The 15,594-nt window shown below is 31.8% G+C and overlaps 1 protein-coding gene across 14 annotated transcripts in view; it reads left to right on the forward strand.

Annotated features, from left to right (window-relative positions):
* LOC148627433 (dedicator of cytokinesis protein 3-like) overlaps window positions 1–15,594 on the forward strand; it is a 101,189-nt gene that overhangs the window by 9,971 nt on the left and 75,624 nt on the right. For all 14 annotated transcript variants that reach the window (XM_088573009.1, XM_088573024.1, XM_088573038.1 and 11 more), the window contains 9 exons: window positions 5,941–5,981; window positions 7,001–7,056; window positions 8,814–8,916; window positions 9,475–9,620; window positions 10,952–11,072; window positions 11,472–11,635; window positions 13,245–13,326; window positions 14,107–14,164; window positions 14,738–14,806. In XM_088573009.1, the coding sequence (XP_088429135.1) occupies window positions 5,941–5,981; window positions 7,001–7,056; window positions 8,814–8,916; window positions 9,475–9,620; window positions 10,952–11,072; window positions 11,472–11,635; window positions 13,245–13,326; window positions 14,107–14,164; window positions 14,738–14,806 (840 nt within the window). The remainder of the gene's footprint in view (window positions 1–5,940; window positions 5,982–7,000; window positions 7,057–8,813; window positions 8,917–9,474; window positions 9,621–10,951; window positions 11,073–11,471; window positions 11,636–13,244; window positions 13,327–14,106; window positions 14,165–14,737; window positions 14,807–15,594) is intronic.

Below are 15,594 nucleotides of genomic sequence, written 5' to 3' on the forward strand. Positions count from 1 at the left end.
TTCAACAATTGTCAATACTGTTGAGATAAGCATTTGATGTCATTAATATAAGCTTCTTTATGTGTTGGTAACAGTGAAATGATGGTCTATAGGTAGAACCCTTATCACTGTGTGGGTAACAATGAAATTTTTGACTTTACATTTAGATTCAATATACACTTCCCACTGTGTGGGTAGCAGTGAAATTATGGGCTATTTGTGTAATAAACACTTATCCTAATGTTGGTAACAATGAAATGTTTGTCTATACATGTAGGTTTAATTCTTTCTGTGTGCGTAACAATGAAAAGATGGAATATAGATTTGTTTATTAAACACTTCTCCCAGTGTGGGTGACAATGAAATGATGGGCTATAGGTTTAATAAACACTTCTCCCAGTGTGGGTAACAATGAGATGATGGACTATAGGTTAAATACACACTTCTCAAAGTGTGGGTAACAATGAAATGGTGGGCTATATATTTAACATGTGGGTTACAATGAAATGGTGGACTATACGTTTAATACACACTTATCCCAGTGTGGGTAACAATGAGATGATGGGCTATAGGTTTAATAAACACTTATTCCAGTGTGAATAACAATGAAATGATGGACTAGAGGTTTAATAAACATTTCTCTCAGTGTGGGTAACAATGAAATGGTGGGTTATATGTTTAATGTGTGGGTTAAATGCAATGATGGACTATAGGTTTAATAAACTCTTCTCCCAGTGTGGGTAACAATGAAATAATGGACTGTAGGTTTGATAAACAAATGAAATGATGGACAATAGGTTTAATGAACACTTCTCCTTGTGTGGGTAACAATGAAATGATGGACTATAGGTTTAATAAACATTTCTCCCAGTGTGGGTAACAATGAAAAGATGGACTATAGGTTTAATAAACACTTCTCCCAGTGTGGGTAACAAATGAAATGATCGACTATAGATTTAGTGGAAGCAAGCTTCTGTGTCTCTATAGCAATCATGTTGACAAACAAGTATGATTTTTTTTTTATTCAAAATGAATTTAGCTATCATTCTCAATTCAAATTGCTGTGTTTATTATTTATGTGCATGTGAAAACAGTAATTGTTTGTGTCAAGTCCATTCAGGCATACAACTTTTTCTTGTGTCAAAAAATTATAAGTGCATGCACCCAAATAGCAGCTCTTTTGATATAAGACATGTAATATTATACTGTTTCTCCTAACGACCATTAATTTCACTCAAAGGCTTTGTTTAAATTCTTTAATTTTCTATATAAAGTCTTGATTTAAAAACTCAATGTAAATAAATACAGTGTACGTGGGTAATTTATCTATCTACATGTAGACTGAACTTCTTAAAGGATTAAGGGACTACTCGGTTTCAGCAGATGTTTGGTTTACTGAGGTTAAAAATTCTATGATATGAAGGGACATAATTATAAGTAATTGTCTGGTAAACCCAGGTTTACAGTATATTTAGGCTTCTGTTTGGATTTAAATTCTTTACTGTATTTTATGTCACTATAGACTACAACTGTCAGGCTTGTGCCCCTGTTTTATAATGTATAATTAACTGTTAAACAGATATCATATGTTTTAAAAAGAATTAATAGATAAAAGAAGCTGTGAGGTTCACCTGACTAATTCACAGCTGTTCCATTCCATTCCATACCCATTTCAAGATAAGTAACTCAAAGCCTGAAAATAGATAACTTTGTTTTTTAACCCTGATGAAATCTTTTATTATGACCTTGGCTTTAAGTAGGAAGCCTGACCTGTAATAATATCCTGCCTGATACCACAACAGATTCAAATCTGCATTATTTTTATGAATGAAATAACATACTGCTTTGTAGCACTAGAAGTTGTAAGTTGTATGATACTTGTATGTTTAGCAGCCTTATATCTGTGTTATCGAAATTCTTTGTTGTGCTTAGGTATAATAGCCAATTAACCCAAAACATTCTGACTAATTAAAGTAAAAACTACATACTGTCTACTTCCCTCCACCACCACTTGGTAGGAGGACACAACATACTCTTTGTACCCTATAGCTGGACGTTTTTGCATGTCTAAGGTGGTCATCTGAAAAAACAAAAATTAATAGATAAGTTCAGCGTAATATTAACTTTTGGCATACTGACTCAGTGCACCACCTACATATATAGTTGTTGTCTTAGTAGAAATGGTATAGTTTTTTTTTATACCTGTTTGCCTTGAAACCACAAATTTTTTCCACCATCAAAATAATCTGCTATATGGTTTCTGACTAATTTTACTCATTTGCTCTTCTTCACACTTTTATTTATCCTTTAAAAAAGGTTTATTCAGTAAATATCAAAATCAGCCCCAAAAACAAAAGTGCTTCAAATTAATTTGAAAATTGCATTAATTGGATTAAAAAAACTACCCTTAATCCTTTCATTTATGTAAAATTCTTTGAAAACTGTATAGAAGCAGTATTTTGTGACCTCATGTTGACCCAGTTGTGACACAGGTTATATTTTCTGTTTCCTAGGACTCAGTTATTATTCTGTCAAATAGCTGAGGGTATTACAAAAATGAGTAATTTACAGTTATTTATTTCCACATAGTATGTTTATAGATCCATCTTTTTGTAGATGATTCAATGCTTTTTCGTAATGTGAGAGTTATTTCCTGAAATTATCATCCTGCACCTAAATGAATTTAGGAAATAAACTCAAGGTTGTGACTTATTTATTGAAGAATGACACAGTTTAAGCTCAGACAAAGACTATGACCACCATACAGGAACAGATATTAATTAAGACTTAAAAATACTAAAAATAAGGGAAAAAAAACAAGTTTGTGTGAAAAACCTTTGAGCATTGGTAGGATACTCTGGTGAGGTAACCATCTTATGCTGTAGGCCAGATACTCTGTTGAGTTTGGCATCCCCTGCTGTAGGCCAGTTACTCTGGTGAGGTTGGCATTCCCTGTTGTAGGCCAGTTACTCTGGTGAGGTTAGCATTCCTTTCTGTGGACCAGATAATCTGGTGAGGTTAGCATCCCTTTCTGTGGACCAGATAATCTGGTGAGGTTAGCATCTCTTTCTGTGGACCAGATAATCTGGTGAGGTTAGCATCCCTTTCTGTTGACCAGATACTCTGGTGAGGTAAGCATTCCCTTCTGTGAACCAGATTCTCTGGTGGGGTTAGAACTTACTATGAACCAGAATTACAGGTGCATATTGTAAGCAGCCCCTGCTGTAAGCCAGATACTTTGGTAATGTAAGCATTTCCTGGTGTGGACCAGATACTCTGGAGAGCTCTCTTATTTGTACATGATTCTTTGAATCTTTATTGAAAAAAACAAGATTTTTGAAAGCCCTTAGAATTTGATTTTAGAATCTTTGAACATCTGGCTGAATTTGTACCAACATGTTTCTACATACTTAAGTAAAATGTAATGGCTTTTCATAACATGGATCATTACATTTTTTTACTGTAGACATGACTTACATTGAGATGGAAAACCTATAGAGGTGTCATAATAACAATCTTTTGAAATATTTGCTATTTAAGTACCAGTCCATATAAAATTCAGACAGTGCCAATATTAAAGGCATTTATGTTGAAGAAAAACCCACCGAACAAATGATGCTTTTTCAATCTACATATGCTATATTGTCCTTTCCATATTCAGATCTGTACTTTTGAGAAAGTCACACATTTATCTCTCACTAAAATCAACCAAATCAAAACAAAATCAAGAACAATAACTCTTGCAAAGTGTCAAGTTCATGTACAATCAATGTACTTTTTATCTCAAAAGAGCTATGTCCAAATGAAGAAATAAAACTGAATTCTGTGGGTTTTTGACATGCATGAGTCACCTTCTGTCTGGTTTTTATAAAGACTGCTACTTACTAATCATTCATCCCATATTGTAGCATTGACTGCATGTTTTGAAAATTCTGGAGTTACCATGTGGAGAACATTATGTTGAAACATGTATGAACATGTATGCATAAACATGCATGGCATTTTAAATGTGTAGTAGATTTATAGCTCAGTCTTTGACATACATTGAATATTTTGATCCATTTTAAATCTTACATTACTTCCTCCTTTTCAATTCATATCTGATACAAGTACTTGTACCAATGTTTCTGTGTAATTGGCTTTACTGAAGCATCTACAATCTATTTCAAATGCATTACATGGAACTCTTTCATAACCAAAATTTACAGTTAAGTGTTTGTCAATACGTAAAAGTTTTTATTTTCTGATTGGTAATGATGAAATTGACTGGTGATTTACCATTGTGTTTATTATGAAATTATTGGTTATTTTTGAATTGATTTAGCTTTAATTTTTGTAGGGAAGTTTAGATAATATTTAACTTAATACAATAGTTTTTCATAAGATTTAAACATTAAATGCCTGCAATGTCAAGTCCAGTGAAATCAGGGTTGGGCTAGTTTAAATAGTCTGAGATTAGGAGCAACAAGTTAGATTTTGCACAGAAAATATGATAAAAAACATTTTATTCAGTCTAAACATCAAGGTTTTTACTGTGAAGAGTCAGGGTAGTTCTTGTTATACCCCCCACAAAAGAAGTTAGGTGGGGTATATGTAGGTTTCACCTGTCTGTCCGTTTGTCTGTCCAAATTATTTTCTTAGCTGCTTGTAGAATTGTTATGGAACTTTGTGGAATGTAATGTAACCACATGTAGATGTGCATAATGTGTTCAGATGAAAATTGTAGAAATGACAGCTTAAGTGTTTTTCAGCAAAACTTGGTTTCATGTGTTATCTGTAACGCCTCCTCAATAACTTGCAGAATTGTTATGAAACATAATGGAGTGTTAGAGTATTATATTGGGATGTGCATATTGTCAGGAATTTATGTTTGGGCAAAAATTGTAGAAATGATGGCTGTTTGAACTTAAGCGTTTTTCAGCAAAACTTTGTCTGATGCATTGTCCACAATTCCTCATTAACGACTTGCAGGATTGGAATGAAACTTAATGGAGTGTTAGATTACCCATGTTGGGATGTTCATATTGTCAGGAATTCATGTTTAAAATAAATTTGCAGTCATATTCTGTCATTGTGTTATCTACATGCAAATAAAAAAATAGTACTGATTTTGGTTTGAAGTTTGATGTTTTAGAAATGGCAGCAAAATTGTGTTTAGTCTATCCCCCATAACAATTGTGTCAATTATAAATTGTGTGTCCACATTGGTCCTCAGATATACAGAGTTCAACAGGCTGTTGGGGAGGATATTAGTCCCGACAGGGGCAATGTCAAGTTTGGACTGGCTACAAGTCTCTATAATTTATATATTGTTAGTACTTTCAAAATTCATTCACTACTGGTCACCACTGTACAGAAATACAGCAGATGGATAGTGAGTAGTTCATACTGTAGATATTTATATCAATACAGAGAGCTTGCAGCAAGTCTAGTCCTCATTGTCAGGTAAACATCCTTCTGTAAAATATCAATACAGAGAGCTTGCAGCGAGTCTAGTCCTCATTGTCAGGTAAACATCCTTCTGTATCCTGAGGATGGGTGCGCTTGACTTGTTTAGGATTAAGTTAGCCAGTAATTATAAGTAATTAATCACACTGAGCAATTACTTATACAAATGTAACTCACCCAATTTATCTTTTTTTAAACTCAAGTATGGAATCTGATAACAAAAATGATAGCAGGTTATCTATCAATGGAAAGATGTTCACAGCTCTGAATTTTTCCCATAAAATTTATGAATAATGACTAAGATTAGTTTTGTAGAAGAAAGTATTTAGAAACTGTTATTAATTGTAAATATTTCCTTGATAAAAATTCTCTTATTTTTGCATATCAGTTTTGTCATTCATCATGCATGTTCACAATCAGTCTGACTAGTAATTTAAGTGTTTGTTCAAAGAAGTGTACTTGTGAGTTTATCACTTGTAAAAATTACAACTTGATTTACAATCTATTTTTTAGGATGGTTTAGAGGTCATGTAATGTCAAACAGAAATCAAGTGGTAGGTATTTATGGTAGATCACAACAATTGTAAAACATTCACAGATCATGCTAACTTGGCTCTGATTGAAAGTTTTTGAATAATCTTTTGAAGTAAATTAGGAACTATTTTTTTCCAGAAATAACTAAAATTTCTAAGATATTTGTTACAATTTTTTGTAAATTAATATTTTGTCCTTTGACCCTCAGTAATCATTCCAAAAATTAATAGTCCACTGAGGAGAACATTTTAATACATACATATTGTTTTGTTTTCCTTTTTTTCCACTTATGTAAGTTTTCTTTACTTTTACCAAAAACATATTTGTATTTTCATGCTAAAAGGCATTTGAAAATTTATTACAAAAACAAATTTAAGTGTTGATAGGCTGGGATGAGAACCACAACATTTAATTGATCTGGCCTTAAATGTTTAAAATTCAATTATATAACACCTACATGTAGTATAGTATACAAATTATTATTACATGTATTACATTAACTTTGTTACAAATTAAATGAACTTTTGTCATAAAAATTTCTAATGTTAAGTGCTGTAGTTAATTATAAGTTACATTTTGTAGTTATTTAGCGTTAGATTTAATTAAGTGCAACAACATGTTTGAAAAAAATAAAACATTACATATAAAGTAAACATGCCCATGTATGATGTATGACTTTATCAAATGGATGAATGAAGCTAAGATAGCATGTCACAATACATGTCAAGTTTTACTTGTCAATTGTCTTGCTGTTAGGGCTCCAATACACAGATGTGTGCCAACAAAAATTAATCACTAACGGGATTGTCACTCATTGTCATATGATTTTCTAAGGTTAAGGACAGAAAGGTTGACTAACCTATTTTGTGGCTATTAAGGGTCTCTTTTATTTAACTACCTGACGAGTTAATTACTTCATTCGTAATGGTATGATTAAGTCATAAGATGAAATAACTTGTAGTTTGTGTTGTACATGTAGTTTTTTTTTATGTGTATTACCTTTTACCTATATATTCATATGTATACTTACTTTTTGTAGGGAATATTTCCAAAGATGTACATTCGTACTAAGGATTGCGAAGTTGAAAATCCTGGGTAAGGAAATCTTTCTTCTCGAAGCCTATCTAATCCTGCAATATATTTTTTCTAGAATTATTGAGGGTTTTTTTTAACCTGTGTAATTCCAAAACATGTCTTCACCAATTTCTGGTCAATAAATATAGTAGATTAGATAGGTACAATTGTATCATTCATAGACATTTAGTTTTTGGACAATTACTTGCGTATAAGTGGGTAGAAATTTAACCACTAGGTTCTATACCACTTAAGGAGGTAGACCGAGGGTAAGTGATATAACTCTTGAAATCAGTGATATGTTTGCATCATATTCAATTTCACCTAAGCCGATCAATCTTTCATTTGAAATAGAATGAAATCAGTCCAAGTTACTTTGATGCTTAGAAGAGGTTGATGTAAAATGCTTTACACAAATGTTTTAGTGATTTGTAAGAGTTATGTCCTTTACCCTAGGTCTTCCTCTTTAAGGAAGGTTGAAATTGTGATTTCTAATAGATAATCATAACTATTAAATGTTCAATGTCCTTTTTGTATTTCTTTGACCACATTGATTCTGTAAGAAACCTATGTTGTATCAAGTATTTAATCACAATACAATGTCAGAGCTGTATCTAGGTAGAATTTTGTGTTCATATTTGCCCCATCTGTTAAGGGTTTTTACTTATGCAGTCATATCAAACTGCACACTACTGATCATTTAATTATCATTGGTATTTTCTCTGACTGCAATATTTTAAAAATGTTAATTACAACCCTTATTTGATGGATTTTATATGCTCTAGACTCCTAAATGTCTGGTTTAAATGATGGACTTCCTGTGCTCTAGACTCCTAAAATGTCTGGTTTAAATGATGGACTTCCTGTGCTCTAGACTCCTAAAATGTCTGGTTTAAATGATGGACTTCCTGTGCTCTAGACTCCTAAATGTATGGTTTAAATGATGGACTTCCTGTGCTCTAGACTCCTAAATGTCTGGTTTAAATGATGGACTTCCTGTGCTCTAGACTCCTAAAATGTCTGGTTTAAACTATATACTTAGAAAACAGGAAGAATGCAAGTTTTCTGAAGTATGTCTAGGGAAGTGTTTATATCTATAAGGGACTTGTCATTCAGATTGTCCAGTTTTAATGCCTGAGTGACAATGTTAGGATCTGCAATACTTTTTTCACTATAGCATAGTTGTTTATTTTCATGAACACAGCACCCCTCCTTCCTTTTGCCATATACCATCCCCTTTGGAAGAAAATTTCTGTAATAACTGCCATAATAACTGTAATGTAACAGAGAAAAAAACAGGAAAAGAAAGATTTTTAACATTATCATAAACAACAGTGGAAATTATCACCTGCACATACTTGTATGTTCATTTGACAAAATCTTCAAAAATGATATGCTGTGAAAATAAATATGTTTATAGTATATTTAAATCCATGTTAAGACATGTTTTATTTAGAATATGCAAAGAAATGGTTTTTTTTAACCCAAAGAAAGGCATAAGCATTATGTTACCCATTATATGATAAATATGCTCTTTTGGTTCTGGTAAAATGTGCTGAATATTACCCTCAGATTACTTATGGTTCCCCTCTGCCCTTATTTGCAAGCTGGACTACAATATGTACAAAATTCGAGGCCCAACAAATAAAACAGTCCCAAGAAATTAATTTTTTGAATTGGCCCCAAGTACAATTGATGTTTCATGAAATCATAGAATTTATTTATGTACCACTGAGAAAATATTTCACAGAAATTGAAATTTTTAACTTCTCTTCCAGACAATTTGAGACTGTAACTTCCAAAGAAGATGTAATAGCAAGGGAGTTAACTGTCACATTGAAAGAATGGTGGGTAGCATGGAAAAAGATCTTTTTAAGACAGGTATGTAAGACTGAAATGAAACTTTTAGTTTTATTTCACTACCAAGAAAAGGTCAATTGACTTTAGAATAAGTGTTTAATATCTGTTAAATCATAGCACAAGGTTCAATACCTTAAAGGAAGGCTGGGATTATAGATGTTTAGTAATCATAGGCTAAAGCCAGAAATTTTTGTTTCTGTACAGTATCTTGAGTTTTAGTCTGTGCTTCAGCTTTAAGTTAAACTGCACTGTTTTGGAGCAATTTTATTTAATTCCTGATGTGGTATAACATATTTTTCAAAGGTTAAAGTTCAAATATTTAGTCAAGGTTTTGATGTACAGTGCATGTGTGTATTACTCCTTACATTGTGAAACCAGAAGAAATAAGTTATCTTGGTTCAGGTTTCTAAATTACTCACGTAGTCCGAGAATTCCCTGATGCTGGCTTCCTCTAAACCTGGAAACTGTACAAACACTGTTTATAGAAAGTTGATGACATACCATTACAAACATTAAACCTGAAGTTAGCATTGTTAGTTTCGATTCCTTTATGTATTTTTGATCTTTATTTTTCGTCAGGGTCAAACTTTGGTGTTAACTCAGATATATCATACAATAAAAGAGTTGATACTGATGCGACGGAAGTTGTTGAGTAGTATGTTCACAGTGGACAGTATGGTAGATCTCAAACAAGAAATAGCAGATATTATAGACTGGGGAAATGGGTAGGTCTGTTTTTTTTTCTTTAGACAACAACTAAAACTTATTTTGGTATAACATTATAAAACTTGTATGGTATTGTGTAACTGAAAGATTAAGGTGTATGGAGTAACTGAGATACACTGATACAGATGTTTGAATATCACATGCTACCAACAGAAACCAACTACAAAAAACTCCCTTTCTTCTTTTGATGTCGATAGTCTGATTTTTTTATACCAGCTACATCAGTAACAACTCAAATTTAAATAAGAATATATGCTTGGAGTACAGATTTAGTTATCTTTAAGCCAGCAGGCTTAATAAAAATACAAATCTGTCAAAAGAAATTAAAGGAGATATTGGTCCATTATGACCACATCAACTTTTTAAAACTTAATTTTTACTCTTTGATGTGGTTGACTGTACTACATACACCTAAACCACATGGCTAGAAGTGTGATAGACTTAGAAAGGTAGATAATCGTTGGTATTTCACAGCATGAATGGGTCATAACTGCAGTTATTGTGTCAGCGTGTGGTTAGTTCAATTAGGATGTTTTCTATTGATCACTTACTCTTTAATTACTGTAGATTAATGATAAAATACATGTCAAGTGTTCCTTTCCCTACTCAACTCATTCAGCTACTATAAGCTTATTTATAGAGGCTTGAGAAATTATGTATCTTGTACTCACATGAACCTTAACCTCTTTGATGACTACAGAGTCATTTTCAGTCTGTTCATATGTCTTTAGAAGATGAGTAAGGGGTCAATAATCACTTTTGCAAATTGTGTCAAGTATGGTTAAATATTAGAAACTTTACTATCATATTTGAATGTACTGGCATGACTACTTAAAATACACTAAAACAGTCTTGAGATATCTTTTCTAGGTACACTTTTTTTCAAGTGACCATGCTGTCTCAGTTTCTATAAAACTGCCAAATGGGATTTTGTGAAACTTTTACAAACTCTTTATCACATGATGCCATAATATCCCTTCTATTTTTTTTTTCAATCTCAATGAATTTTGGGGTTTCCTATATGGTTTCTGGGAGAGGAGTGGGGATATCATCTAGTGAGCATTATTCACAGTTTAATTCACAGTTTTTATATTTGATACATGTATCTGAATTACATTTAGTTTCCTTTGTCTTGTTGGCCAACAATGTAGAAAGAGGAAATACTAAATTACTGCAAAAAGACATGTGTTATGTAATGGTGTAACAGTGGTTTGTAAGATCTGTACTCTCTTTCTGTTCAGTGTAGTGTTATACAATGTAAATATGAAAAAGTATGGCTTAGGTCTAGGTGACTTAATGTTTACCGTAACCCCTTTTTTTCTGTCTCCAGACAACTTGGTATGGACCTGATCCCAAGAGTTGATGGTAAACCAGTAGATGTAGATACATGTAGTATTGTTAAGTTATACAGGGTACATTTACAGAGTGCTGAAATTGCCAAGTCTTCCCAGGTGAGTTCAAATATATGTGTATGTATGTAGCATTAAGGATACATTTACAGTATTAGATACAGTATCACTGAAAATTTCCAAGTAATCGAGTGTTTTGTGATTAGAAATTTTAAAGATTTAAAAAAAAAATCTGTGTTTGTCTTATAAGATAATGTCTATTGAACTCTTATATTACTAAGTCTAATTATCTAATTATTAAAGTTACATCTACAAAGTGCTGAAAATACATTTTATCTACTAAGTTAATGTAATACATATAAACAGATCAGCAAAACAAAAACAAAGCACATTATTGTTAATGAAAAATTAAGAAGTAAAATTTCTAAGATCAAAGTTTAATGTACTGACCATATTCCCTGACATGAAATTAAATTGAATTCTTCATTATTTATTTTTTAGCCAAGGAATAGAACTAGATCTAGATCAATAGTATCCTTGGGTCCAAATGAATCATTAGATGTGTTCTGTGTACTCGTCAGTTTTAAAGCATTGCAGTGCAATATAGGGGATGAATCTCAAATTGTCATGAGTGTATTTGACAGCAGAGACCAGACATTTGTTAGGTAATTTTTATTCCTGAGTATATTTAACAGCAGAGACCAGTAATTTGTCTAGTAACTGATATTCCTCAGTATATTTGACTGCAGAGACCAGAAATTTGTCAGGTAATTGTTTTACCTGGGTATATTTGACAGCAGAGACCGGAAATTTGTCATGTAACTGATATTCCTTAGTATATTTGACAGCAGGGAGCAGTAATTTGTCAGGTAATTGTTTTTCCTGAATATATTTGACAGCAGAGACCAGAAACTTGTCAAGTAACTGATATTCCTTAGTTTATTTGACAGCATGGAACAGTAATTTGTAAGGTAATTTTTATTCCTGAGTATATTTGACTGCAGAGACCAGAAATTTGTCAAGTAACTGATATTCCTTAGTATATTTGACAGCATGGAACAGTAATTTGTAAGGTAATTTTTATTCCTGAGTATATTTGACAGCAGAGACCAGAAATTTGTCAAGTAACTGATATTCCTTAGTATATTTGACAGCAGGGAGCAGTAATTTGTCAGGTAATTGTTTTTCCTGAATATATTTGACAGCAGAGACCAGAAACTTGTCAAGTAACTGATATTCCTTAGTTTATTTGACAGCATGGAACAGTAATTTGTAAGGTAATTTTTATTCCTGAGTATATTTGACTGCAGAGACCAGAAATTTGTCAAGTAACTGATATTCCTTAGTATATTTGACAGCATGGAACAGTAATTTGTAAGGTAATTTTTATTCCTGAGTATATTTGACTACAGAGACCAGAAATTTGTCAGAGAACTGTTATAACTTTCAGGTAAAATTTGTGTCAGTATGTGAGGTATTATTATTGTGTCAGTATGTGAGGTATTATTATTGTGTCAGTATGTGAGGTATTATTATGGTGTCGGTATGTGAGGTATTATTATTGCCTGGAGTTGTAGGATTATGATCAAAATGCATTACCACTACATAGAAGTAAAATTTTAATATAATTGATAACGTAATATCAGAAAGATTATGTCTGATAGTAGTAATGAATCCTGTTCTACTTTCTGATTATACATATGTATTAAAAAGATGGCAGTGAATTATAAAAAATTTCCTGTATAACAAGGTATTATTTTGATTTAGAATTATTTTTGAATTTTGAAAATTAGAATTATTTTTTGAATTTAAAAAATTAGAATTATTTTTTAATTTAGAAAATAATTTGTAAAACTTACCTTTACTTACGGGATTAGTCAAGTTTAAGGGGTAAGGTTAGTTGGATAACAAAAACTTACTACTAACTCCTCTTGGTCATTACAGTTTTACAAATAATTTTTGTTTATTTTCTTAAATCCAAAATAATTCCAAATTCAAATAATACCTTATTGTATTATTTTTTTTTTATATATTTAACATCCAAAATAAATTCCTTTTTTTAATTTTCACTCTTTGTCCTTCTCAGGCCAAAGAGTCACAACATTAATCTCTTTGAGTTGACTCTGATGTATTTGAAGTCACTGATAATTTGGGATATCGATCCACCAGTCAGAAAATCTAAAATTTATTAAATAACAATAATAAGATTTATTGAGACAGGATTTTATTGATCTTTAAGGCCTAGTTAATATTTCTTCTAATTTACAATTACAGTGAACAGTATGAAATTAAAATGAATAAAAATGGTGCTCCAATGAAACAAGAAAAAGTCAACAACTGTTTTGGAATATTTACAGTAAGTATTAATTATGTATATATTGTTCATTGCTTTCGTTTTGGTAAGTAGCTGTCTCTCCTTTGATTCTTATTTTTTTGCCCCAAGCTCTGATTCACATCAACAAATTAGCATGAAATAGATGTTTTATGATGTGTGAAGTAAAACTTACTGATGTATTGTTGACTTGAGTGACTAAGATATACTATATATCTTGTAACTGCAAATACAATAAAGTAAAGCTGAAAAATGGAGAGATTTCCATAAAACAAAAACCCAAGTTGTTCATTTCAAAGGCTGAAAATACCAGAAAACACTGTCTAGCCTCCAGCACACTTAATGTCAAGTTCTTATAAGTTTCTCATTAAACTTGTTATAAACAAACACTCATATGTTGAGTAAGATGAGTCAAACCTGTCTTTAATAGTCTTTTAAGGGAGAGCAAAATCATTATCACTTAAGGCAGGTGGTCTTTGTATACAGGTGAATACATAGAATGCACTTGGTGGGGATATTTTAATCATAGTGTTTTAAGACAGGTTTTTGCCAGATACAGAGACACTAGGACAGGTTTGACTGTAGATACATAAAAAGGGGGAATCTGAACAGTTCTGAAATATCCATAGAAAAAGGTCTATATCTTTGCAATTATATGTAAAGTCTCATTTTAAAGTCTTTAACTTATTAGATATAATTCAAGATATCTCAAGCTTTAATACAAATGACTAAGCTATTTTAATGGTCTGAACTGTTATAAATCTGAATAAATTGCTTTAAACATATTTATTGCTTAATTTTCAGGATTTACCAATAGATTCTCAGAAATACTTATATATAGTTATCAGAATATATAGGATTGGTAAGTAATATTAAAAACAATTTGGGGTACTCTCTAATATCAACTTGCTGTTTCATGAGACTGCCATTTTCACTTTTTTTGCCGTATGTAATGATTTAGAAAATTTTCTTCACAAATATTTTGGCTCCCAATAGATTGATTGGTCTGTGGCTTCATACATATATATATTGTTAGCTATTTTTGTTTTTTTCTGATATCAACTTCCTGTATGAGTGGGGGTATACCTAGCATGATAATACCTGCAACTGTTATTCTTGTGTCAAAGGGTCATAGCCCAGTTACTTAGTTATGAGGTCTGGTATCTATGTGGGATCCCAACAAATATCAAGGTTTCACAATACCTACTGTAGCTTTGTGTATAACCCATTTTCCAACTAAAAACTTAAGACTTTCCTACCATAAACTCTCAGCCTTTTATTGGCTGTAAACTTTTGTAATGATGGTAGAACTTGGGTGTTGTATACAATAGAAAATTATTTTTACAAAATTTTTAAAATCATTTCTCTACATAGTAATAACTTGTTACAGCTTGTAATTTGAATTCAGAATAAAATGTAGTTTATATTGTTTTAGGTCGAATGTTTAGTGATAATAATAAGAAGTCACCGACCAGACCGTACAGACGGCCATTTGGTGTTGGAGGTAAGTGTTTAAGTGTCAGTCCTTCTAAGAATCAGGCAGTTGGCGAAACATGATATGAAAAAAACCATCATTTTGATAGTGTAATTTGATTATTTGCACCATTACGATCAAGGAAAACAGACAAGATATGTCAGTTATAAAAACTCTTTAATAGCTTATGTTGTTTTGTTACATAACTTGCCGACTTGAAATCAAGCTTATTTGATTTGATTTGATTTGAGACAAGATTTCCCATATCATGCTGGACCATTGTGTTATAATTTCATTGAAATAGACTGAAAATGAACATTTCAAGGACAGATAACTCTTGTCAAAGACCTCATTTTTCTAACATTTTATTGAAAAATTTCTGAGCAAAGCCAGTGATGCAGAGATCAAGTAATGGTCTTTTCAAATAGAGAAAGTATCCTTGAGTGATATTGCATTGTCAGATTGGTGGGGTTTTGACATGCATGTTTCTGATCTTTCCCATTTTGCTTAATTCTTACAAATATTTACACTTAATGGTTAGAGAAAATCATAAAGGCTATAATTGAACATGTTAATATCCCATCAATTAAAAACTACAGTCTTAGATATTTAAAAACCTGTTAAAGTGTGGTACTTATATTTTGTTGATATGTGTATATTCATCAGTATGTTTCTCTATCCTATGAAGATCTGGTATGTGCCATCATATAGCTGTCTGTCTGTCTGTCTTTCTACAGTTGGTTGTTAGGAAAACTCAAAAACTTTCAATCATTTTCATGATTCTTTGCATCTGTGTTTGTGTTCATGGAAGAAAGTTC

The sequence above is a fragment of the Perna viridis genome, chromosome 1 (assembly GCF_037379345.1).
Source record: "Perna viridis isolate PV_CMFRI_1.1 ecotype Kerala chromosome 1, ASM3737934v1, whole genome shotgun sequence".
Classification (NCBI taxonomy): domain Eukaryota; kingdom Metazoa; phylum Mollusca; class Bivalvia; order Mytilida; family Mytilidae; genus Perna; species Perna viridis.